Source organism: Cylas formicarius, unplaced genomic scaffold, assembly GCF_029955315.1.
Source record: "Cylas formicarius isolate icCylForm1 unplaced genomic scaffold, icCylForm1.1 PGA_scaffold_3__17_contigs__length_32017465, whole genome shotgun sequence".
Taxonomy (NCBI): domain Eukaryota; kingdom Metazoa; phylum Arthropoda; class Insecta; order Coleoptera; family Brentidae; genus Cylas; species Cylas formicarius.
This window is the reverse complement of record NW_026844326.1, coordinates 4,441,711-4,469,327: the sequence shown is the minus strand read 5'-3', so window position 1 is coordinate 4,469,327 and position 27,617 is coordinate 4,441,711. Positions and strand designations below refer to the sequence as shown.

The following is a 27,617-nucleotide window of genomic DNA, read 5'->3' as shown; positions in this document are numbered from 1 at the left end:
GTTGGTGAGGCCTGCTGCTGTGCGAAAAATGAAGTTGGACTTCGCACTTGCTCTAAAAATCAGACACAATCTGATTCGCTTCGAGCCGCGCTGGGAACTGAACGCGCCTTGAGTTTTGACCCAACACATTCGCACTTACTCGCGTGTCTCGACCTGTACAGGCAAGTCTTAACACTTGTCTACATGTGTATAGGCCGATTTAGATCCGTTCTGTGACGATACGCACATGCGTATTATTCTATCTGCATGTGTAAAGGCCGATTTAGATCCGGTCTGTGACGATACGCACATGCGTATTATTCTTGTGGTTTATGCTGAGGTGGTTCCAACCTAAAAATCTCTGGTTTAGCTAAATTTAAATGCAGTTGCGATTCGTTCTAGAGTGATTCTATTAATTAAGAAAAGTTTGAACTGTTTTAAACTTGTCAGTTCACACGTGCCAAGTACGTTTTAATCAATATTCTCTAAATTTAGGTTAATACGGAAATTTTGTGTTCTTTGATTTTAACTTTATTTTTGCCGTAATAAATAAACATGACTTTTTTGGCGGAGTGTTTTTTCTCATGCTTTTGTAATTATATTTAATTTGAACAAGTACCTATTTAACGAAATGACGGTACTGAAAATTTAGTAATTAATTTGTATTCATCTTTCATTGATTTTATATTGCTTTAAGCGTAAATGGTCCGAATCTAGTTTTTTTTTGTAGAATTGTTAAAAAACTGTTGTTTTTGCTTCACTTTGTTATCAAGTTATTCACTGCAACCATGGACAAATTTTGATATTGTTACTTGCACCAAACTGACAGTTGACCTTAGAATAAGCAACTAGAGTTGGGTTCTAAAAGATTTGGAACTATTTGGAACAGTTTTGGAATTATTTTTCAGGTGCATACGGAGTTTATGGAGTTTAATGATTGTACAGAACCGATTCAAATTTTTAAATCAAAATCAACCTAACAATCGCATTCACTTGAATGATCACTCACAGCAACTTTATCCAGTGTTTATTTTTTTACTACGTGTTTTGTTTTTAATATACTATTGTAGTTTTGTGACGGAATCTTATTGTCACATAAACTATGCGAACAAATATTTTATTATTCTAATGTCTTATTAAGCATTCAGCAATAATTTGAAAAATGGCATACATCATATGATTTTTGTAGAAGCAGATATTTATAACGTCAAACTAAGCACACATTGACACATTGACAAATAGCACACAGCCACTATTTTTGCAACAACAACCATAAATTCAAATTAAGCACAGATCAATCATTTGACAAATGGCACACAGCTATAAGTTTTGTTAAAACACACCACTTGACAATTAGCACACGGCAATTACAACAAATTGAGCACACAGAAATAATTAGATAATTAGCACACAATAATTACAAATCCAAATTAAGCACACAGAAATAATTTGACAAATAACACAGCAACATATTTTGCCAAAGCGCACAGCAATTACAATGTCTGCATGTAGGCAAGTTAACAAATATGACACTGTAACTACAAATTTATTTTTACGATTGTGATGATATTTTTTTAAGGAGACAATCAATCATAGAGATATGCCCGCATAAGAAATTTTAGCTTACTGGAGTTTGAGAACGGAAGCAGAGAAATGGTTGGTATCTCTTTAAAAAAAGCTGCCATACTGTGTGTAAAATATATTATGACAGGTGGGAAAGACTATTATAAATATTTATTGTGGTAATCCTGCAGTTTACGAAGAAAGGGTAATACGCTTTAGGCGTTCTGTGCACCATTCTTGAAATTCAGTTTGTTTAGGTTCATCTTTTTCATTAGTAATGGAGAAAATTTTTATTTTACTTCACAAATTCGATAAATTATGAAGTAGGACCACAAATTTGCGAAAACCTTGACAACAAATACCTAATTTAGCAGAGTTGTCATATTTTGACACAATCACAAAAAAGAACCCGCTGAGTAAAAGCACCATGATTTTTCTTTGCTGCGTTTGATAATTTACCATCGTACAGCGAGTATTGGTGAGGCATTACTAAACAGTTGTGCACTGCTGAAGAAGCCCACTGAGGCACCTGCAGCGTTGACAATTCAACTCAAAACAGACATAGCCAATTGCAATGGAATACCTATACTATAGTACGTTTTGCAGTTTTATGCAAAATTCTGAATAACTTTTGTTGTTTCCTTATGTTGTTGTTAAATGTATTACATGATCATTAAGAATTTGACACCTCTGTATAAATCGACTCATTGACTGGAGAGGGCTGAAAAAAAATAAATTCAAAAACATAAAATATATATTAATCTATTATATACACTGATCTTATAAACTATGTACAATTTTTATCACAGTCGCCAAACAAATATTAAACATTTGTTTACACAGTTGGTGGCATACCCAAGGAAGAGTAAACTTGTGGGAAATGCTTAGATTATATATACCCAAAAACATCTACCTACGTCATTCTTTGATGACTGCGCTAGAATATTAGTTGATCCAATAACGTGACGTCAATCGCATTATCAAAATAACGTGCATTAAAAATGATTACAGGTTTTTTCGTAGTTTTTTGATATTTTCTGTATTTCTATGACTCAGTTAAAGTATTTTCAACAGCAAAATAAACAAACCGCTATGGTATGACATACAGTATCCAGTAAAAGTTTATCCACATTAACCATTTCTTAAAAAATGTTTTTACAAAATATTAACTAAAGCCAAGAAAATAAAATACTAAGAAAGGTCAACAGTATAGTTACATAATCATAGGCAAGGAATTTTTTTGTCTGGAAACTACTAAATTATATAAAAATATTGAGCACCTGTGGAATATACATTGGAAAAAAGAATGAAATAAGCAGCAAAAATAAATTAAGAGGTTTTATTAGAAGAATGGGAAAAATAGAGGTAGAAATAACACAAAGGCGAGTTCAGTCTTGAAGCTGTCGTAAATTGAAAAGGTTACCCTAGCAAATATTAATCGAATAATATAAACTGGTTTTATTTTAATACATATTTAATTTGCTGTTATTTTGAAATTGTCTAGACTTTTGCTGTTGAAAATGTACATATTTTATTTTCCAATTTACAATAATTTAATAGTTTTTTTTATTTTCTGCTATAAAACGAATTTACATTCATATTTCCTAATTATTTTTAGTAATTATTTATTTAATTTATATATTTTATACGAATTTTCCAAAAAATTGTGACGGTGATTATATTTTGGCCAAGTAAGTAGGAGCAATCACTTTATTGGATGTTATTTTGAATTCAACATTTTTTGTTTTTGCGCGTTCTTTTTTCTTGACATTAGTTTTAAAATGCAGAAAAGCACTTGGCGTGAATCATGTCATCAGATAACCGTACTGAACAAAAGAGCGAGACAGCAAACCAGGCTCATTTATCACAAAGAAACAAACATGGCATGGTATCTGTTTGTCATTCTAAGCAGTACACCCTACAAACGCAGCGAAAAAACAAGGCAAAATAAGTGAAAAAAAAAAGGTGTTTATGCCATTCACTTCTTCGAATGCGCTGCAAAAGCCCTGCGACTCAAATTTCACAGCCTCTCATCTACTTGTACCGGAAAACAACGACATATTTGTGAAGAAAATATAATTGAGTACAGCGCTTAAACTACAAGAAATGGGCTCACACAGTGAAAAAATACAAAAAATAAGACGAGGTTTGCTTTAGTGATTTACATTTTTTAGTTCCTTTGAAGTATGTTTTTTGAATGGACATAGATTCAAGTTTAAATGCTAAGGAAATGTGAATTTTTCTCTGTCAGCTTTTGATTTTTAATAAATAATTGCATTTTTGGCACAGGGATTGAAAAACTAAAAATTGGTACGATATACCCGACCTTACACTATTTTGGAAATATATGTATGGGACTTATGGGAGGCAGTTTACCTCTCAACTGACTCAAATACGTACCGACAATAGAAAACGTTTTTTCGTATGACCGTATAATATAAATCTTAATTTTTGATATTCAAAACCCACAATACTTGCTATTTTCGAAACTTATCTGGGGTGCAAAAAAGTCCCTAATGCAGCAACGTAATTTTAACTTTTTATAGCGAAATTAACACCAACACTTGTTTTGTGGAATAAAATTTAATGCGATGTGGAATTTTCTTAAATAATATAATTTGTTAAAGTTCGAATAAATTTTATATAAATTTTAAATTTTAAAATTGTGAAACACACTACACTAATATTGTTTACGTCTCTTGGGCTTTGCTTTGAATTCACGCGTTCCCCCTTATGTTACGAACAAACAACGAAATTGAAGTTGGAATAGGTCTTACTTATCTTTAGGAATATATAACCTATATTGGAATGCATTTAAGTACACTGCACTTGGCGTTTACTGTTACAACAAAGTCGGGTGGTGTTGAGAATGTTGAAATTTTTAGTAAATTTGGATTTATGTTACCTATGACAGGGTTTCTTATTCAGGGTGTCCCCACAGTGCGTCGGCGGTTAATAACTGGAAACCATTGACGATAGAAAAAGAAAAAAAATTAGAAAATTGCAAGGGTACACCAGACGCATGCCCTAAAATTATTTTGATGTCTACAGGACGATCCAAAATGTGTAACATTATGATGCGGATTAGCTTAATTTTTTTTTAATATTTTGAAAAAAAAAAGGATTGCGGTCTTTTTGATGCAGAATTATGATTTTTGGCTATTCCTATTGCTAAAACTAAACTGGATAATCTAGTGTTCTATATCTATCGATAGCTTCCGAGATATTTGTGGAGGTATCTCAGCTAGTTGGCTCCATGTTCGTGGCTGACTTTGTTTTTGAGATACAGGGTCAAACAGAAATATTTGATGGGACAGATAGCTACTATCGCAGGAATTGACGAAACTCCAGTTGGAGGCAGCATGTAAGGAAGAAAAAACATTGTCCAAATTGACGATGATGATAAGGAATGCACGCGAAAACCTCGACAGAAGCTTGGAAGGCCCTTGAAGATAAAGGGTTGCGTCAACGTCCGCGCCTTTTGAGGAATCTGTGTTCCATTGAGTTGAGTAGTTATAGCACAATGGGGAATTATGTCAAAATTACATATTATTTTACAGATGGACCTGTTGTAGTGCGAATGTAGTTCCAAAACGACCAAACGAAATTATCATTTTTACAAATTATCAATAAAACAAAACAGTGAAATATTAGGAACATTAAAAAATTGTGTTAGTGGAAACGCACTTGCCTTATAGGATGACGTAGGAAAAAGAAGGATAAAATAAAAAGGTAAGCTTATTTTATTCTGTAACAAGCTGTTTGGTAATACTACCTCATGCTTCAATATTTTCGATTTATTGAAATTTACCTTTCTGGGACCGGCTCTCTAAAACTTTAGGGCAAGCGGAATATCCAGAGATGGAAAGAGAAGAGAACTAACCAAACTAGAGGAGGTAATAAAAGATCTTCTTCTTCAGCAAATTTATAACGCAGACGAGTCCCGATTTTTTTGGAAGTTATTATCTGATAAACGGCTATGCTACCCATAAAGTTCAGCTTCTTGCGATTATGAAGACAATGAATCCAAAGGCGTTCAAGAACCATACTTTACCTATGGATAACTTTTACCATTTTAACGGATCAGTTTCATAAATTATTTTGCAAACAAGTGAAATCATTTTGAAGGTCCAAAAACTCCCAGAAAAAGCTGTTGATTGATAATGCATCAATTCATTCAATTAAATTATCTTGATTGATGTAACCTATGGATCAAAATACTATGAAATTATCCAAGCTGCTTTATGGAAAAAGCCTTTCAGCTCTTATTTTTCCATTAAGGGAATTAGAGATGATGTTGGCAAATGCATTAAGAAGATCAATCTTATAGATGCAGTTTGTTTACTCTTTAATTGCAATGCGCTGCAGAAAATAATCTCGACATTAAAGATATTCTTTCATTAAATGATATACAACAGAAAGCTAAAGCATTCTTTAGTTATTTCACTTAAAAGACTAAGTAAAATCTCTGAATATTGTAAATAAAGTAATATTGCAATATTTTATATATTTATTTTTACCTACATTATATTTGTTTTGATGAGAATAAATGGTAACTGTTTGGTGTTTTTTATAACGCATTTGTATAAAAACGAAAACTTTAGCCATTGCTTTAATTCATCCTCATTATCAAGTCTTACTAAAGACTACTGTAATGGCATTTGAAAGTTCTGTCACGGATATACCCTTAGATTATCTAAAAACCAAACTACCGCAAGATGGTAGAGGAATCGCAATATGTCTAAATATTTTAAAAATTTAAAAACATAAAAATGTTTAAAATTAACTGTTGGGTGACTTTTTCGTTTCTTCAATTTCGCGCGAACCAATTCCCCGAGCCTTTTTTCTACTCCACTAATTAAATTCGAGTAGTGCGATTTTTTTTTCAGGCTTCAATTTGGTTATTTTTTTGACTTTTTTTATACAGAATTTGAAACTCCATATCATACTTATAGCATTTTCTTTTTTTAAGGTAATTCGTTTTAGTATGTAAGTTGTGAAAAAATGTAACTTTTATATTATTCTTTGACAAATCTTCTTTGTTACTTTTTAATTGAACGGCTAGCTAAAAAGCACCACTGAAGTTAGTTGTTCCCAGAAGAACTTATAGGCTTCGTTTGCGGTGGATGACTTGAAAATTATTAACTGATTTAACTAAAATATCTGAATTCCTTTATTTTGCCGACGTTAATTAATCTTTTTGGAATTGTAATCTTTTTATTAACTGTATTAGTATTCCCAGGGTCCCAGGATATTCTTCGGGCCAAATGGTCAGAGAAGCCTGACTGATACATTCCAATAGTCTATGTTTGTGACAATATAATCAATCTGTATTGAACTCGTTTGTCCCAACATGTTCGTTAATATCCTTGTAGGCTGATTAATTAAAGAATTAGATTATATGTCAAAAATGTATGTAAATGACTTTTTGCACTAGATTCCAGCATATTTATGTTAAGGTCGCCATCAAGTAAGATCTTTGAATTTTTTTTTATAACTGATGCTGAGCACTCTATTACTTGGTCAATAGAAAGCATTTGTACGGATGTTACCTCTGCTCCAGATTGCTCCTGCTTAACCCAGAAACCAGAGAATATCTTTGATGTAGTGCTCTGTCAAGCAGAGAAAAGGAGAATTTCAATTTCAAGTAAAACCTTGCAGACCTTGTTGAGCAGAACTTGGTAGTTTTATCCAATCCAAAAATAAGTTGTGCTTTTTAAACGACACACTCTATTTTTTTTTAAATTAAATTTGATGCCCCTTTATATGCGCTTTTCAAAAATATATAATAAACACATTTTTGACACTCCTAATTTTATATGACTTAACAATATTATAATTACAATTATCATTATTATTATTTAAAAAAAAATACCAAAAAATTTGAATACGCCACTGGATTCTACGTAAAAATGCCTATAAGACTTTCATTGTGATACAGGGACTTTCAAAAACATAGATTTCCTCCTGTAGATCAAAAACAAAAGCAGCTAGCAAACGTCACCTGTTTTACAAAAATGGAGGATAGCATCTCTAACAATAACCGAGATACCCCGCAATAACGACGGAACCGGGACACACTGTACATAATTTTATAGATTTGAATTTTTGGAAATATTTTACAACGCTACCGATAATTTCTTCCCAAACAAGATGCAAAAAAAAAACGAAAACGTAATGTTATAATTCGTCCCTAGCGTAATCGTCGCTTATCGCGTCACTGACTTGCAAATTCAATTTCCTTAAGTGGACTCGAACCAAATGAATATCTTCGGGCGAGTGACCAAACATCACCTGAAGCCGCTTCAACTGCTTCAGGTTGCGGAGCAACCGCTGCCGTCGCCTGTTGTTCGACTTTCTCCAATCTTTCAAAGTCATTTCAATTAACGTCAAGATTTCGTTTCTTAAGTTGGACAAGCACAGGAATTTGTCCCGTTTTGGCTGAAACCGAGAGCTTTTTTTAGAATATGACCCACGTGGCGCCATCCTACAGATCGCATTCTAGTTCCTATTCCCATTATTTAATTTAGTAAATTTGATGGATGCGTTGGGTGGATTGTTTAATAGGGGCATATATCTTATCTTTAAATCTATGAGTGTTACAAAAAAAAAATCGAATACAAAAGTTGATTCCGATAAAATAATCTTTAATTTTTTTGTACTATTTCAATACAGACAATATTTCTATCAAATACGCAGTGTTACGATGTTTCGCAAAATTTTACTTCTCTCAATTTCTTTGAATCAAATACCCCGCATATTTTTACATTTTCGGATAGCCCATTAAAAGACGAATCCAACGATATATGGGAAACTTGGCGTTTCGAATTGATTGACGATTTTTAACAATTCCGAGGCAATATTAAAAATATTTATGAAATTGATGTATCGATAATCGTTTCTTTAAAATACTGTAAAAAATTATGGATTATTTTATTTTTAAAACAGTAACATTTGATAAACCTTTTCAAAAATAAAATAAAAACTTTTATATTTTGAACAACGCAATGATTAATGGCGTTTAATATGCAGTCTGATCTAAATTAAGTGTTCATCATTGGAAACTTTGTTATGAATAGAGATACAAAGTCGGTTAAATTAGCAGAGCAGTACCATTTTTTCCTCTGATTAAATATAGGAATTCGGAAAAGCTGAGGAAAATGTACTCTTTTTAAGTGGAACATTCTGTATAAATTTTACTTTAATTTTCGTAAAAAACGGACAGAACAAAACAAGTCATATGCAATGTTAGCCTAAAATTGAAAATTTTAGCATATAGCGACTTATCGGCATATTTCTCGTTTAATTTAGTTTTATTATTTATTAATTTTTATTCTGCCTACTTATGAGGTCAAGCTCATCTAGAAAACCATTCAGAATTTCAGTAATAATTGCAATGTACTTTTCACTGGTCAGCGTGCCAGCGTAAAAATATAAACACCACTTTTGAATAAATGATACAATAAAATCAATTTAAATAATTAACTAATAATTAACACATAAAAACTAATTTTTTAACAACTAGTTTTTATATTGCACAGCCTTCTTCGAACATTTTTTCTGCACCTTTATCGAAATAATGAAACCATTTTTGCGAAAAGGAGACAACAATTTTTTATAATAACTGAAGACGTGGAAATTGGTGTTAGTTATTATTGTTTCTTACATTTCTTACACTCAAATAAAACAATAAAAAGAAAGAAAATGGAGTTTTTTTTCACAACCACTCATAGCCATGTCATCTAAAAGAAAAAAGTGGTGATATTTGGGTGATTTTCAATTTTAGGCTAATATTATATATGACCTTTTTTGTTCTGTCGATGATTTACGAACGTTAGAGTAAAAAATCTACACAGTGCTCCATTTAAAAAGGGTACATTTACCTCATTTTTATTTGAAATAACCATTTAAAAAAATATTGAAAACACTTTGATTTAAGCCAGAAAGCTAAGAAATTTAAATAATTGCATTAAAATTCGTCAATAAATTCTAAATATGAATATCGTTGGATTCGTCTTTTAAAAGGGCTATCCGAAAATGCAAATATACAGGGGTTTTGATTTACAAAAATTGATAGAAATAATATTTTGCGAAACATCGCATTTCAATTTTGAATATTGTTTTAAAAAGTATCATTTTCTAAAATATGTTAAGCACAAAAATGTTTTGAAAGTTAATATGCACCCTTTCCAACGTCATCTGAATATTATATTAGATATATTTATTTATATAGTTGGATTGGTCTTGTAAAGGGGTATTTAAAAACGCAACAAAATTACAACGGCGTATGTAATTTTACACTTTTGTATTCAAACTTTCTTTGTAACAATTATAGCTTTCAAGATAAGGTATAGGCCCATTTAAGCCTTGGTGGGTTGGTGTGGCCAATTATACAGGGTGTTATTTTGCTGACATAATATAATCTACTTAGTGATGTCCCAATGCCGAATCGATAAGTCGATAAGGGAAGGTGGTGCAGGATGTTCGGGACTTGGAATTGTTCAAAAGCCTCTTTTCAGGCTATCAATGCTGCCCTGAGCACATTGATGTAGATTGTTTTTATCGCCGCTAGAAGACGTTTTGCGACAATACTATAGATAAAATGTTTCCCAAAAAATAAATAATATCAGTAAAAGAAATAACACCTTTGGAAATATAAAATCCTAATTTTCGTCCTTTAAGTAAAATCTATATTTACTGATAAAATACAAGTATGTTCAAAATGTAAACAATAATTAATAGTACATGATTCTATGTCGGACCATAGATACATCACCTTTGGGTTCTAGATGGGTGTTCGGGAACCCATTAGATTTAGGAACCCCCGGGCAACAAACTGGGAACTCTATACAGAGGAGCTCGCTTGGCGCCTAGGGGGCTTACCAAGGAAACACCGGACAATGGAGGAGATTGACGAGGCCGCCGACCGAGTCAGCTCCGCTATGATGCGGACGTTCGAGAATAGCTGTCGTGAGACAGAGGAGCATAGGGCGGGGAGGACTCTTTGGTGGAGCTCTTCCCTGGAGCGTCTCAGGGGGAAAGTGCGGAGGCTGTTCAATACAGCGAGGAGCAGCAGCCAAGGTGCGGACTGAGATCTCCATAGGGAGGTCCGCAGACAGTACAAAAAAGAACTACACATCACAGAAGAGGGCCTGGAGGGGCTACTGCGACGGAGTAATGAGTACCCCGGACGCGGCTAGGCCCCTTAGGGTACTCAGAAGTGACCCTGCGGGAAGACTGGGAGTTGTCCGCAGGACCGGCGGTGGCTACACAGCGGGACCAGCGGACATACTACAACAGTTGCTGAACACGCACTTCCCAGGGTCTGCTGATCCGGACACATTGCGAATATTGAAGCCGGGGGTCGTCTTGGATGCGACTACGCCACGGCAAGGAGGGTGGTTACCCATAGCAGGCTGAGGTGGGCTATTGACAGCTTTGGCCCCTTCAAGTCGGCGGGCGGGGATGGAGTATTTCCGGCTCTGCTGCAAAGGGACGGAGGTCTCCTGACCAGCCCGCTGATGGACCTGTTCAGGGCCTCCATGGCGAGGGGGTACGTGCCCGAGCTGTGGAGACACAGCAGGGTAGTGTTCATTCCCAAGGTAGGGAAGAGTGACTACACGGACCCGAAGTCGTACCGACCCGTTTGCCTCACCAGCTTCATTATGAAGACTCTGGAGAGACTGGTGGACCGGTATCTGAGGGACTGGGTGGAGCTGGAGGCCCCTTTAGAGCCAGCTCAGCATGCGTACCGAAGTGGCGGGTCTGTGGGCTCAGCTCTTCACCATCTGACTTCCAGGTTGGAGGAGGGTATGGGCTCGGGACGGCTGTCGGTGTGCGTGTTCGCGGACATCGAAGGGGCATTCAATAACACGGCCCTGTACTCGATCTGCAGGGCGGTGGAGAGTACTGGAGTGGGGACGGCCATTGTAAGGTGGATCCGCTCCATGCTAACCGACCGGAGGGTCGAGGCAAGACTGGGTGGGGAACAGGTCTCCATCGGTTCATTACGGGGTTGTCCACAACGCGAAGTCTTGTCCCCGTTCCTGTGATACCTAGTGGTGAACGAGATATTGCATATTCTGAGGGAAGAACACGGGGTCTATGCTCAGGCATATGCAGACGACCTTGTGATAATGACACAGGGGACGGACGTGAGGAGGATGCAGGGGCTCCTGAACGGGGCATTGGCAAGATTCTCACAATGGTGCCTGGACAGCAAGTTGGCTGTCAATCCTGGCAAGGTGGAGATGGTCATCTTCACTAGAAAAAGGCAGATGGAGTGCAACCTCAACATTTCGATGGATGGGGTGCCTCTTTCTGCAAGCGGAAGTGTCAAGTACTTGGGCGTATGGTTGGACTCTAAGTTGACCTTCCAGGAATATATAAGATCAAGGACCAGGTCGGCCTTTGGAGCTCTGTGGGCGTGCCGGAGAGCGGTAGGGGGCACTTGGGGCCTGGGGCCGAAGATCATGCAGTAGATCTATGGTACCATGGTGGTGCCTATGCTCACGCAAGGAGCAGTGGCATGGTGGCCGGGGACCAAAAGAGCGGGAGCAAGGCTAGTTCTTGACAAACTGCAGAGATTGGCTTGCCTCTGCATAACGGGCGCGATGAGAACGGCGGCCACGAGGGCCCTAGAGGTTCTGGTGGGGTTGCCCTCTCTGGCGGATCGGGTGCAGATGGAGGCGGCCAGGACAGCTGTGAGGCTGGCGAGCTGCGGGCTCTGGAGGGAGGGAACCTTCAATCGGGGTCCCTACGACATTTTAGAGGGCTGTCGCGGGGTCATGGGCATGCCGAGTGACGTCATGATCCCTGAGATGACCTTCTTTGACAAATTGACCTTTCTCTTTCCATCAAGGGAAGATTGGAGAGAGGGCAGAGTCGGCTCCTGGGATGGACTTGTCTGGTACACGGACGGGTCCAGAATGGGAGATCTGGCCGGAGCTGGAGCGTACTGCGAGACAACGGGAGCTTGTCGGTCGCTCTGGGTCAGTACTGCACTGTGTTTCAGGCGGAAATTTTCGCTTTATTGATGGCGGCCAGCGAGGTGCTTCGGCTCAACCACGGAAGCAGGAGAGTCTTCTTCTGCTCGGATAGTAGGGCTGCACTCATGGCGCTGAAGTTAGTGCGTACGCGCTCCTTGTTGATAAAGGAGTGCAAAGGGGTACTGAGGAGAGAAAGGTCACGTTGGTCTGGGTCCCGGGTCACACCGGTATCCGGGGCAATGAGGCAGCCGACGCCTTAGCCAGAGAGGGCTCCTCGCATATAGAAAATTTAACTATGTTCAGCTATTGCATAAACGGCTCTCCATTATCTCAGGTTCCAAACATAATTAATTGATCTTGGCGTAATAATGGGCTCCAATTTATCATTTGTTAGTCACATAGATACCATACTTTTGAGAACGCTTGGTATCATTGGCTTCATTAAAAGAACACCTGTTGCCTAGTTAGACCTTCATTAGAATAATGCTCACACTGGAACCCTTTTAATGCAAGTCAAACTCCACAAACAAAGTTCAAAGAAAGTTTCTTATAAATCAAACATTCTCCCGTGATGGGTACAGACAGACACTTACTTGATTCCTCCAGGAAAGATTTGAACTACCTACATTGAGGGCCAAAAGATATCTTGAGCTAATTTTTAAGCTCATTAATTATATTCATTGGTGCTCTCAGTCTCACCTAGAAATAGCAGATTTCTAAAAGTATCTTATCGACTCTTTAGGCGCACAAATGTTGGACATAATTCGTTCATCCCCACTTGTGGTAGGAATGGCTAACTCGTATACTAATCACCTTGATTAATTTTTACACCAGCTTTAATACTTTTGTGAGTCTCTTGAAATGTCATACAGTCAACAGTAATTTATTTACATATACATTGATGTATCTTCTACTAAAGTGGGTCAGTTTTGGTTAGTTCAGTGCCTCTTGATACATAGTACATGTGTGCCAAATTTTATTAAAATATCTAAAGTAATATTAAAAAAATATATTTTATTTTTTTAAAAACTTCTGTATCTCAAAAGTTAAAATGTTTAGGACATATGTTCATATGAAGTTTCCTTTTTAAAATGGACCCAAAAATCTACCCCTTAATTATTGACACTCCATTAGAAAACATCCTGTATATATTAATAAATAAAAGTAAATGTCGCTAAAATATTCTCAAATGATTTGGTTTTATTTCCATTACCGATATTATAGGTTATTTTATTTGTAGTGATATTGCAAAACTCCTTCTAGCAGGGATACAACCAATCAAAACCAACGTCTCCAGCATGGGTTATACCTATAGGAAATAGCTTACACTTACTTGACTATGCATACAGATTGAGTACATAGCTTGGAGCCTGGAATTTACGTCCAGATTGGTTAAAATGAACCCCAGCAGGTTGGGTACCGTTATAAATAGATCTGATGGGAACGCTCTACTTTCAGATTTTCTGTAAAAAAAACATATCTAGTTTAAACAGAGAAAACACTTGATTGCATATTGAAACGAAGCAAACAACGCCCTAAATGGTCCACATACTTATTGGCTGGGAAAAATAAGATGGTCGGAAACTTTTCCATGGTGTACTCCCACGGTAATATGTTCAAATCACCGTCGATCCGGGCAAACTTCAAACCCTCTACAAACGACAGTTTTCTAGCGAGCGTTAGGAACGTGTGGGATATGCCGCTACAAAAGGAACAATGCTTCGAGTAATACATGACTACCACTGTCTAAAATAGTAACAATAACAAAGAGGATAGTATAAGTTAATATTGTACCGGTACCTCGTCTTTTTGCGACACAGTTTGCAAAAAATTCTGACTAGTTAGTTCTTCTACCTTTACTATGTGGCTGCCGTTAAGTCTCTTCAAATTAAACGAGTAACTGTGAGTATTTGTGGACTCCACGGACGTGCTGGAGTTCAGCGATCTTACGAGCTTGTTGTTTGTGAATTTCAAAATGAACCGCCTCAGATTTACGCTCGTTATTGGTTCCTCCATGATGTAATGACTCTCGCGCTTAACAATTGAAACGGTAATTAGCATCGATTGGCAATCCTGTAGCTTACGTATACAATAGATGGGGTCTAGCAATGACAACATTGTGTGTTGTGCTGTCGTCCTTTTGAATGTCCACAACCATAAGGCTGATGAAGTGGTTACTATTACTATTTAATTTTGATACTCTTAAGTTAAAAGAACTTTACCATGCAAGTCAGGTTCAGACCCTAATAGAATACGTTTGCAGATTTCTGCTGACAGTGTATGTGCCATTGTTAACTTATTTGGCAAACATTTTTCTTCAACCTCTGCTAGATGATGTACAGATGATAGACATAAAAAAATATAGAAACTATACCGAGCTTTCTTCCTGATAAGGCCAAAGTTAACTGGAAGACACCGTTTGGGTTGTTAGAATAAATAATTTCATCTCGAATGAAACAAAAGTTTTCTCCGGGGTATATATATTATATTACTAATATTAGAAACTAGGATGAAGAAACTTAGCATTTGTTACTAGTTGTTTGTTGTAAATCCTTTAATGGAATATGCGTCAGTGATTTGTTAGCCCAACTAGTTCAAAAGAACAATGAACAAATCTAAACAACAATACAGTCCAGCACCCGAAATGTTTCGTGCTGTCACTAGCATGGTTACTTTCATTAAGATCATCCATGGGCTTCTGAAATGTCCCGCAATATTACAAAAAATTCGGTATTTTCATTGTCTAACGTACAAACTAAAGCATCCACAGTCCTTTTTTAATTTTTAGCTGAACACATTGTCTGTTAAGTCTATTTATACTTAGCCCATCATTTTAAATTTTAATATACAATTTTAATTTTTAACCTCTATACTTTTCCTTTCCATCCCTAAATTTGTGCAGCTAATATTGAGCAAACAAATGGGGGCATATGTGAACATCGGGTAGTAGTTGTCAGAGGTGATTATTATGTTGTGAAATTAGATGGTTGAGTTGAGAGATTTTAAAAATAAGTTAGCCTTTTTAATTAGTTGATTTTTGATTAGTTTTATTTAAAATTTTATCTTCTATTTAAATTTATATTTAATTATGTTGTTTAGTTTTAAAAGTTTTACATTAATTAATATGTTGTTTAATTTTAAAAGTTTTATATTAATATTGGGAATTTTGTTTTCATTTCTGTTACAGTCACACAGTAGTTAATAGTGTGTTATAACTTTTAGGGAATTGTTGGATGTTTTTAAAATAATTTTGATAGATAGATAGAATAGATAAGAATATCTAGAATAGTAGATATTTACAGAAAAAACGGGCACACAGACTGATACCTTAATGCGTCATCAGGTCGAAAAATCATCGATTAACAACTCTCTTATTTACGGAGCCGTAAACATATCAAAAACTGAGTCACTGAACCCAGAATTAAAACACCTTAAACCCACACTTCTCTCTAATAATTTCCACAATAGAGAGTTCCATCACAAAACAAACTTCACCAAAACCTTCCAAAAACAATGACTCCAAAAGCAACCGCACACTTGCCACTTCTTTACATTCAAAACACCACTGGTCATATATCAAAAGTTCTTAAGAAATATAACGTCAAAACCAGATTTACCACTTGTCCAAGAACCTCAACATCTTCGATCCGTTTGTTAAGTCAAAGATAAAATTCCATTTGAGATTACAACATTCCATGTATATGCGACAATACCTGATACCGCACGAAAAATATCAACTATGCTCAAAAAACATAAAAGAGCATTAAAGCTACGACAAATAAATTTATCAGCAGTTGCCGAAATCAATCACGAAACCGGACATCAAATTTTATTTGATAAAATTAAAGTTTTTCCACGTAATCAATTCTTCTACCAACGAAAAATCCGAGAATTCACTGAAATAGATAAACAACCAAACAATCTTAACCGTCACTCAGGTCTTTACCTTTCACCACTATAGGAATCAGTCATGCGAGGAAATATTCAAACCCCTCTATTAGCTCAGCTCCTCTCAAACAATAGGTAGAGAGTAGAATGCGAGCCACCTTCAGTTAAGCTCTGAGGAAGCCAGCACGATATTTGCAATTTTTGTTAATTTCGATGCATACGTTTTGAAAATTTTATGCATAGAATTTTTGGTTCTTCGCTTGCATTTTGCGGCTCCTTAATCATAACAAATAAAACAAATAACTTCATCACTCTGTTCGAGGAATAGTAAGAATTCAGACCTGATAAATAATGGTCTTTGATCTTTTTTATTGAAAAAACTGTATTGTCGCAGGCCAGTAATTAATAGATTTTTTTGAAATTATGAGACCTTATCCAATTCGACATGGGCAATTCATTAAAACAAAAATAAACATCTTATTCCATTTAAAATAAAAGAATTATGACGTGTGACGTCAAAGCGTAAAATCTGACAACATTCGCACTTTTGAATTGTATATAAAAATCGAGTATTTCGTTGTCCCAATGAATACATAAATCAATCTTAGAATACCCGATTTTTATGCCTGTTTAATTTTTCATAAGTAAAAGTGCTTAACATTTTGAATAAACTCAGTTTAGTGTATCTCTATTGAAATAGAACTTGCAAACATGAAAGAAAAAAATAGTATGTAAAATAACCACAATTTAAATATTTATATTTATTATATCGAAGACACAAAACAGTTTGGCAAAGCTGAACAGCTGTATATCGTTTGCCGATCACTTCCCCATCTAGTAATAAATAACCGCAGGATAACCCAACAATTTGTTGTTTCATACATCTTATAAAGCGATTTTTGCAAAATTAAGGCTTACCTTTTCGTCAATGATAACGACGATACTTTTAGAACTGACTTTAGCTAGATTCACGCCCAGATTCTCGGCGAAATTGTAATATAACAGACTGTCCATCGCGACGAAATTTAAAGAGCTGTTCGTTTTACAAGACAGCCCACGAACTTCTGGTCTGGGGCGTTCTTTTTCTTCTCTGGCTTCGAACACGGCCGGAAAGATGTTTTCTGCGGCCAAAAAGAGTCTGCATCGCTCATTTTCCGCAAACTTTGCCAAATTCCTTAACGATCTATAATCGTTTACTGAAACAGAAAATTTTCACGGTACCACTAATTTACAGAGAAAACTGATGAAAAGAAGCGTGACGGATAAAGCGAGAGAATCAATGGGAACTTCGTTTTATATATTATGCCAGTGGCGCGGACCTCTTGAATTTGAACGGACTGAGTTGCGACATTGCAGCGTTGCAATACTTGTTCGAACAACACACAAACTTCACACTTTCATATAAACTTTCTAAAAGTTTCTATGTAACAAATTAGAAAATAATTTTCTATCTCTCAACAGTTTTAGATAAAATTGTAAAATTTTGTTTACGACTTGTTAGTAGGCTGCTGTGTTACATTATGGCAAGAGATTTGAACTATCGCATATAGGCCGTTTAGAAAATCGAGCACATTTAGTTTTAAACTTACTCCTGTATTTTATTGCGACAGTTAAAAGAACCATCCAATCCTAATTTGAAACGTACCATACCTGTTTTGAAGAGTTTTGGAGTTAAAAACAAAAAACTAGAATAATGCAACTTAATCAAATATTTGTTTTAGAAGTAAGCAGTGGTGATATGCTTTGAGAACGGAGTTTGAGAATTTATTTAAACAATTTATAAGGAATCTGTCAGTTTCTTCTGTTGAACGTTTCTTTTTTTTTGAAAATTTTCTTTGGATCTTCTTGATACTTTATTTTTTTACTATAAACTCTAAAATGATTTTTAATAGGTAAGGTATGTAAAAAAACTTTTAGATCAACAATGAATCGTTCTTTTTATTGCCACAATAAAATACAGGGGATTCCGTTTAAAATTAACTCATAATTAATATTTATAATGACAGCTATTTCATTATTTTTATTATTAACCACAAATTAATTTAGTATAGTATCTATGTATAGTAACGTTGGGTCAAAATATGGTGGAAAGTGATGTATTTACTTTTTATTTTAAAAAAGAATATAGATAGAATAATTTAATACTACTGAAATCTGTTATAAAAACATATTCTGCATCTTTTTATTTTTTATGTTTTATTTTTATTTTAAGCGACGGGCATTGAATGAGAGGGACCTATTATTCTTTTTAAGTAAATTAAAAGAAAGACTTATGCAATGACACGGAAAAAATAAATTTCGACAGACTGATTTATTGGAAATTTCCTGCTTTTTTTTTCATACGACTTAGTTTCCAAATAAAAAAATAAAATGTAAACATATGTCCTAAACATCTTAACTTTTGGGATACATGGTGGTAAATGTTTGAAAAATAAAACTTTTTTTTTTTAATATCTGTAATACCACTTTAGATATTTAGTGTACCACAATTTTTTTAAATCTACTAGTGGCGGGTGTACAGATTTTCAGATGTCTATTTTGGCGGACTAAGACGACACTAATTTATTTTAAAATAAAACCTCATGTATATATTTAGAGAAATAATTTTGTTGGGTGCTGTCAAACAATTGTATTTTCTACTTACATTTATCAGCTATGTTCTAAATAATTACATTTTAAAAGCAATTTATTAATAAACATTTCTGAAACTAATTGATCTATTCGTGTGTAATAGTATATTATGCAAAAAGTGTAGTAAACGGCATTTCGGTCACGACTTCATTTGGCACGAGCGGAGTGAGAGCTTAATATACGTATGATTTAAACAGTTTACCAAACCTGATGGATACTAAACTTTTTCTACGACCGTTAGTTTTTGGAGGCATTTTTGCAAAACAACACGATTATATTCACTGATATGACAGTCAGAATTGACAAACGTCAATCCAAGCGGTAAAATCTCCGAAAACATCCGATTGCTCCCAAACCCGTGAGGTAATATCCCGGAAATGTTAGAAGTGGCTCGAATCCGTGGGAAACGAAACGGACGTGGTAAAATGACACTTTCCGTACGCTAAATCGGTGTATAATTAGACATTTTACAGAAGGAGGCAGAAAAACTTGTTTATTTAAATAATATAAATAAGCAAAATAAAAATATAATTCGTTGAACTGTGCCTGTGCCTTTCGATATAATATATGCATTTATCCTACGCATTATTGGGTCCCCAGGACGCTGGAATATGGAACTTTCATAGATCTTCGATATGCTGTATTGGAGTAGCATACAGTGTACACTAATTCTTTTAGATATCCCCAGATAATGATAATGTTTATTTCCATTAACTTTTAACAAAAGTATAATGTCAACAAGTAAAAAAAAACATTAGAATACTAAAATACAAACTTTAAAAGCATACATCAACAAAAGAAAAAAAACACACAAAGTATATCGCACTGAGAGATCGGCATACTACAAAATATTCATTGATAAAATAAAAAACATTCCTATTCAAAATGAGCTTTAATTTTTGCTTAAATAAATGGACAAGCAATATCTGTATGACGGACAAAGGCAACTTATATAGTTTTATTGGTAAAATCATACTTTGGGTAACTTATGACTTGGCGCCTGCAAATTAAGATTGCCTCTAAAAGTGTAATCTCCATCAATTCTGGTCATGCAACAATTAGGTAGATTACTTTTTATGTAACATTGTTCGAACAATACGTTTTTGTTGCACAAAAACTTCAATAGCTCTGGAGGAGTTTCCCAGCATATAATAGTGTAAAATAAGCAGGATTGAACATATCCGAAATAATACAATAGTAAAAGGTGAAGATCCACACTCAATCGCAGTCGCCAAATAACAAAAGTAGGGATAGCCGTTTTGTTTAATACATAGTCAATTTGGCCTGTCCAGGAAAAATCACACAAATCAAATGTTAGTCTGATTAATCGATTTATCCTGCATTCTAACCAATAAGCTCTTATCCAAATCCCTAAGCGAAAACCACATCATCTTAGTCTCTGTCCAATTCAAACAAATACCGTTACGCTCACAATATCGGATCATACCACTTACTGCCCTAGTGGCCAAGGACGTGAGATTTACCAGAATCCTAGATGACATTGCCACAGCAGTATCAACTGCATATAAGGAAACATAATTTTTTGAGAAAGAATCAGATATATCATTAATAAATATTATAAATAATAAAGGTCCCAGTATACTTCCCTGTGGGACACCGCTGATGAGTTCTTTAGATGAAGATCTAATCATAGAAGTATAACTTCTAAGCGCAACTCTTTGGACCCTTCAAAAACGACTCAATCCTACTATTCCTCCGCATACCGCAATTATTTAACTTATTCAACAAATTAATATCAAGCACATCAAAAGCTCGCTTGAAGTCAGACAACATACATAATGTTTTATTATTCTGATCTAGGTTTGAGACTACTTGATTGTATAAGGAAACTATAGTCTTGAATAGATAATCCATTGCGAAAACCAAACTGAGAATTCGAGAAAAATTGTCCCTTCTTTAGAAATGCATCGAGCCGCACGTAAAAACACTCCGAATATTTTGGAAAAAAACCGATAGATTAATGGGTATTATTCTTCTTGTGTATAGGCACAACAATGGATTGTTTTAAGGCTGAGGTAAATACACCTTCTGAAAAGGACAGATTAATCAAAAAAGTAAGAGGTTCAACTATAAAATCTGGAACACGTTTTATTAAGGAACAGGATATTTCATCGTACCCAGCTGAATCTTTTTTTATAACTGACGAAATAATGCATCGAAAGTCAACACCCCTGAAAGGTGCTAAAGATAGACTTCGACTTGAAGATTTTTGATTAGTTGTTTGTGTTGTTTTTATATTATTTATTATTTCTCTAACGGAATCCACAAAAAAGTCGTTAAATTATATTATACCATATTCGAAAGGACTGAAAAATCTAGGGATTGAGGCGGCAAATTATACAGCTGTCCACTGGGTTTTCATAAGTACGATTTCAAAACTTTCGCATGTAATACATGTCTCTTGTAGTTAATAGGAGTACATTTTCTGTCAAATAACGTAGTTCCTGTTGTAGAATAGGAAAATAGCACTCGCAAATTAATCTTCAATGTGGAAAATGTGGCTCAATGGAATGATCATCGACAATTTCTAACCAGATATAAAAGGCAAACGGATATTGAATCCGAGTTATTTTCAGCCCATATATCTAATGAACGTTTTGAATTTGAGAAACTAACGTCATCCGATAAGGAAATTTTTAGACAAAAAAAGAAAGATCCTCGGTATTCATTCGGCGAAACCACTGGGAAAAAATCATCCAATAGAGCTTGAATGCTCTGTACATGGTATAGATATAACTGTTGTGCTTTTAATATACTGCATACAATCAGTGCTGGGATGGACTTGTCTGGTACACGGACGGGTCCAGAATGGGAGACTTGGCCGGAGCTGGGGCGTACTGCGAGACAATGGGATCGAGCTTGTCGGTCCCTCTGGGTCAGTACTGCACTGTGTTTCAGGCGGAAATTTTCGCTATATTGATGGCGGCCAGAGAGGTGCTTCGGCTCAACCACGGAAGCAGGAGGGTCTTCTTCTGCTAGGATAGTAGGGGGCACTTATGGCGCTGAAGTCAGTGCGAACGCGCTCCTTGTTGTTAAAGGAGGGCAAAGGGGTACTGAGGAGAGAAAGGTCACGTTGGTTTGGGTCCCGGGTCACACCGGTGTCCGGGGTAATGAGGCAACGGACGCCTTAGCCAGGGAGGGCTCCTCGCATAGGCAGATGGGACCAGAGCCCCGCTTGGGGATCGCCCCGTGTGTGAGGCGGGGAGCTCTCGAAGCCTGGGCGAGAGACCGGGCCGCGGTGGGCTGGAGAGTTGCTACGGGAATAAGGCAGGCGAGGCTTATGATAAATGGACCCGCCCTCCCTCGGACTAGAGAGCTGCTGGGCTTGGACATCTTTGATTGCTAGACATTGGAGACGACCCGGAGTGCAGATGGAAGGGGAGGAGGCCCTGTACCATGTGCTCACCGAGTGCCCTGCTTTGACACGGGCAAGACTGGGAGTCTTCGGAACGGCCCTGATCGATCCGGACTCAGTGCACGGTATTGGGCTAAAGGAGTTGCTGACCTTCTATAGGAGGGGCGGCATTCTGGACGCCCTCTAGAGAGGCCAGGGGGGCACAACGGGCCTATCTGGTAGCCTAAGTGCTTGGACGTCCCCCTTTAATACCAATACCAATAATAACAATACAATCAGTGCGTGATTACTCAGTTCTGCTGCAATTTTCCTGCTATTTGTCTTTGTTTACCATTCGACAATATTTAGCACAGCAATTTCTAATTCGTGTGTTCGAATTTAGCGGTGTCTTATTATTGCACAATTTAATGATTCGATAAAAAAAATTGATTAAATTAATCGTATTTTGCGTTCAAATGAACTGAGCAATAATAAGAAAAGTCTTAAGAAGTGACAGCAGCCCATTAAGTTTTTTTATGTAATAATTTTTTTTATCTGGTTATGCATGGCTTGGAAACATAAGATAAAAAAATATATTTGCATAAGTTTTTCCTTAAATTCAGTTAGTTCACTCATTAAAAAATTTGCAGAATGTGTTTTTATACTGTAGTACTTGGGGAATATTTCATTGATCTACCAATTATCAATTTAAAGAAAATAAATAATTAAAACAATTAAGATAAAAGCATTATTTTTCGGGCATATTTGTATCGCGATATCCCGCTAATGGTTGACTTTTGAACCAACGTTTATAAAACAAACTACCATTTATATTAAACAAACCAATCACCTCTAAAGTTATTCGTATTTGTTTTGAAATTCCCTATATTTCGTCAAAATGTGCATAATGTTTTATGTGATAACTTTTTTGCTTAAAATTTGCAAAGCAGGATTGTTAGGAAGTTGCAAATATTTTTAAGCGCGTCTAGGTAGGTATAAAGAATACCATTTTTAAACTAAAACCAACAGTACAATTTGTGTTGTATTTGGATTTGAAATCGCTAAAAAATTTGAAAATAACAATTATAACATACCTTCCTGTAACTCGGCCGTATTGTAAGATTTATTAAAATCTTTTTTAGCGGTTTCGCAAGTAATTGCGGTCGCACTCCTGTGAAATTCACACACCTGCGCTAATTTATCTGGCAGTAACATATCGCAGTCGATTTTTTCTTCCGGTAAATGGATCGTGGATATATTGGACCACGTGCGGTACTGCACGAGAGAGATTGCTTCGTTCTTGGGATGACTTTTTTTAAGAAAGCAGCTTTGTTTGAGATGGTCGTGTTGGGCGGAGTTTCCTGAAAATGAGGGACTTCTGCAATCAGGCGATTAACGGAAGCGCATTGCAACATACTCAAGCGTCTCTCCGCCACGTCAAAATTAATGCCCCGATTGTCGCAGTTCTTATATTCTTGCGCAACTTCTCGAAGCTGCGAACAATATTATAAAGGTATTTTAAAATATTGCATATCTTCGTTGTTGTACAGATTATCAAAGTCGGGGTACATTTGCGGAGTACCACCGTTATTTTGATAATAGCATTTTCATATTTTTTGAATGCAGGACATTTTTGAAGATGACTCGCACGTCCATTAACATTAAACTTATCGAACAGGTAAAATAAAATTCTTATACATTGTTGTCCTTGGAATGCACATAATTTTTGTTATACATTTATTATTTCTGACTTAAATACCAAAGTCATGTTTGTTTAAATAGAGGACTGTATATTTATAGATTAAAATTTTACAGTTAAATTTTCACAAAAATATAACAAGCTCACCCGCACAAAAATGCCATAAATGTACATAAAAAAGAAGTTTAATGTTTGGTGATATTTCATTGTTCTAATAACTTCAACACAAAACAATATGTTATGAGAAATTTCTGTCAACCGCTTATTTGAAACGAAAAACTAGGCTTCAAACAAAGGTTTAACACTGCGCGTGTGGGCGGAGCCAACGGGTCTCGTCACTGACGTTACGAGGAACGTAATCTGTGTTTCGAAACTTTTGGGCTATTAAAGGGAAACTGGAGACTCTTTTAGAAAGCAGGTAAGTTTTTTTTTAATGTAAATGTAAATAAATCTTATAATACATTTTATAACGCAAAACGTAACGATTTTTTTATATGTATCTGCATATTTGGTTTCTACAAATATAATAGCAACTTGCTTTTTACCTTAAACAATTATAATTAACAAACTTTGCCAATTCCACTGTAAACATGTATCATATCCCATAAGTACTCAGCGTCAAATTCAAATTTTCAGCTGCGCGTGACGTCATGCGCGCCGGGCGAATTTAAAACGGCTATCTGTCATATCTTTGTAGTTAAATAACAAAAATGCATCAATTTGTAACTTAAAACTGCATGGCTGGTCGGCTTTGCTTGTTATGACAAGCTGTTGCAAACGTACGGAGCTTCAGGTATTTAGACAATATACAGGGTGATCCCAATTGGAGTGTTTTAAGAGAAAAAAGAACTATATAGAGGAAAATGGACGTACATGAGTTATCTCAATAGCGAAGATCCAAGAATGCTGACCCAGCAGAGTCCTATTTCTACATATAAAAACGTAGTTTAACGGTGTCGACGGGGAGTTCTGTCTAGATATGTTATTGTAACAGACAATTTTAAACGGTTGTAAATTTAAATAAAGTTTTTAACAAAGGCAACGGTCGTCCCGAGTAGTTAATTCATGTCAAGGACTAGATTTTTGAGAAACATTTAAACAGTTAAAACCGCATGGCGACTTCCAACAGAAAAAATCCATAACTTTTTTGTTTATGAAAATTTTGGATTAGGATAAAAACATTATTTAAAGCATTTTTTTATACAACTTTCTTATTTTATATGACAATCATATGTCCGTGCCGAGCCCTTTTCAGCCATATGGATTTGTTGATATCTGTGATGAAAAAAGGCGCAAATACAGGGCATTTTTTGTTTATGTAATAATAGCCCTTGCATACAGCTGTTAACGGCAGTTAAGGACAACTTTTATTCTGTATTTAATTTTGTGTTCGGTCACACATAATTTTAGTGGCCAAACTTAAACTTTTATTTCATTTAGCAATTCAAATTCAAATTCAAAATTATGAAAAGAGTGATATAATAAAGGGATATATTTTGTCAAATGATAACACTGAGGCAGCCAATGAACTTTATTTCAATACATATCCAGAGCGGCATCAACCAGACAAGCGAATATTTCGGACGTAAAAAAATAATTTTACCAATTACGGAAGTTTCAAACAGCCAAAGCAAAATCAAAACCACAATAGAAGAGAACAGGAAATCCAGGAATTGAATATAATTGGCGAATTATTGGAAAATCCAAGCATATACTACTACAAAACTTAAAATAAAATTTTATGTCTGATTTCGTGATTGCCTTCAACAACTGAGTTTATTTGTCGTAGTCTTAATCCTCTTTCGTGTTCTTTTAGCCTGGATGGTATTTTTCGTCCTGTTTCTTCAATGTATTTTTTGCCGCATATACATGGAATGCTCTAAACTCCTGGTATCTCAAACAGAATTTTGTCTTTGACAGATCTAAGATGTTGACAGATTTTTGAACAAGTGGCAAATCTGGTTGTGACGTTAATTTTTAAAGAACTTTTGAATGTAAGGAAGTATGGGGTTGCTTTCGTCTTTGGAAGGTTGTGGTGAAGTGTATTTTGTGATGGAATGCTTAATATCTCTAATATGGAAAATATTAGATATCTCTAATGTGAAAAATATTAAAGAGAAGAGCAGATGTGAGGTATTTTTATTCTGGAGTCAGTGACTCGGGTTGAGATAGTTTTGCAGCTCTATAAACAAGAGAGTTGATAACCGATGGGCCGCATGGTGATGTGACAAAGTAATAAGATATTATTATTGGTTTCTAATTCAATGGTAAAACGTATGTTAGGGTGTATAGAGTTAAGATAGCTAAGAAAATCTTGTAGGGATTCTTGACCATGAGGTCAAATAACAAAAGTATCATCAACTTAGCGTTTCCATAATTTTGGTTTTAGACGAAAGGTGTTGAGGGCTTTCTTCTCAAAGACTTTCACAAATATATTCGCGATGATTGGTGATAATGGAAAACCCAAAGGTGTTGACCGTTATAAGAGAAATATGTTCCAGACAAGCATTATTCAATTAAGATGAAAAGGTTTGGTTCCAGATTCTCGGATTTTAATATATATGAAATAGTGTTGAGAGTTTCAGAAACAGGGGCCTTAGTAAAGAGTGATTCCACGTAGAAACTAACCAGAACATCCCGTGGATCTAATGTAATGCTGCACAGAATGCATTTAAGAGACCAGACGAAAACTGTCAACTAGGCTCAAAGAACATGAAAGGGCCTTAAGACTACGACAAATAAACTCATCCATTTGAAATAAAAAAGTTGGTTGTGGCCACGGCGAAATGATTATATAATAAATGAAATGCCTAAATTAACCCAAGAAATTTGTTCAGTCAATCAAGACCACTGGCCTATTGATCCAAATGATGATGATGATGATAATAGAAATTCAATATCGTGCAACATTTGCATCCTGGCGAAGCAAGGTATCTAATTCTTGTTGGTAACTTTCAATTTTTCAAAGAAACTTCCACAGGCTACTGTAATATTTTTTATAAAACTTCTGGATTCCGCCTGTGTCTGTTTTTGTTGACTCGAACTTGCTAACGTTTCGCCAATCATCCTGTTGGCGTCTTCAGAGCTTGACTGAAACTGTTCGAGTCAACAGAAACCGACGCAGGAGGAAATCAAAAATTTTATAAAAAGTGTGTAACTTTGAATTGTTTATTCTTGTTATTCGTGGTCTAGTATTAAACAATGCAAACCGCAACTTTTTATCTATTAAAATAAAGATCTTCCCCGCAAAACTAACCGAAAAGGGACACATGGTACACTGTAATCTAATCAGTAAAGACAAAACAGTTAGAAACATTCCCTTAATAAGTCTATAAGATTTGACATACTAAACAATTTTGATCGAATGGTGCCGTGATCCTAGAAGATCTGCTGTTCGGCATCACAAAATTTATTTAAGCGACATTACACATAACCTCAATTATTTGCCTACTTTGTGCTTTTAATAAAAAATTTTCGTGCGTCACTTTTTTAAAAGCAAACCATAGAATGAAAA

General features: G+C 35.6%; 1 protein-coding gene across 1 annotated transcript in view; it reads right to left on the bottom strand.

The window, feature by feature from the left end:
* Positions 1-5,039: 5,039 nt before the first annotated feature.
* The window catches only part of LOC132699190 (thioredoxin domain-containing protein 11), a 28,734-nt gene continuing 6,156 nt past the window's right edge, over positions 5,040-27,617 (bottom strand). The window contains exons 6-12 of the mRNA XM_060665766.1: positions 23,822-23,897; positions 23,499-23,765; positions 17,337-17,614; positions 14,331-14,564; positions 14,083-14,276; positions 13,864-13,993; positions 5,040-7,983 (exon numbers count right to left, since the gene is read on the bottom strand). Coding sequence (XP_060521749.1) covers positions 7,723-7,983; positions 13,864-13,993; positions 14,083-14,276; positions 14,331-14,564; positions 17,337-17,614; positions 23,499-23,765; positions 23,822-23,897 — 1,440 coding nt within the window. The 3' untranslated portion in view covers positions 5,040-7,722. The remainder of the gene's footprint in view (positions 7,984-13,863; positions 13,994-14,082; positions 14,277-14,330; positions 14,565-17,336; positions 17,615-23,498; positions 23,766-23,821; positions 23,898-27,617) is intronic.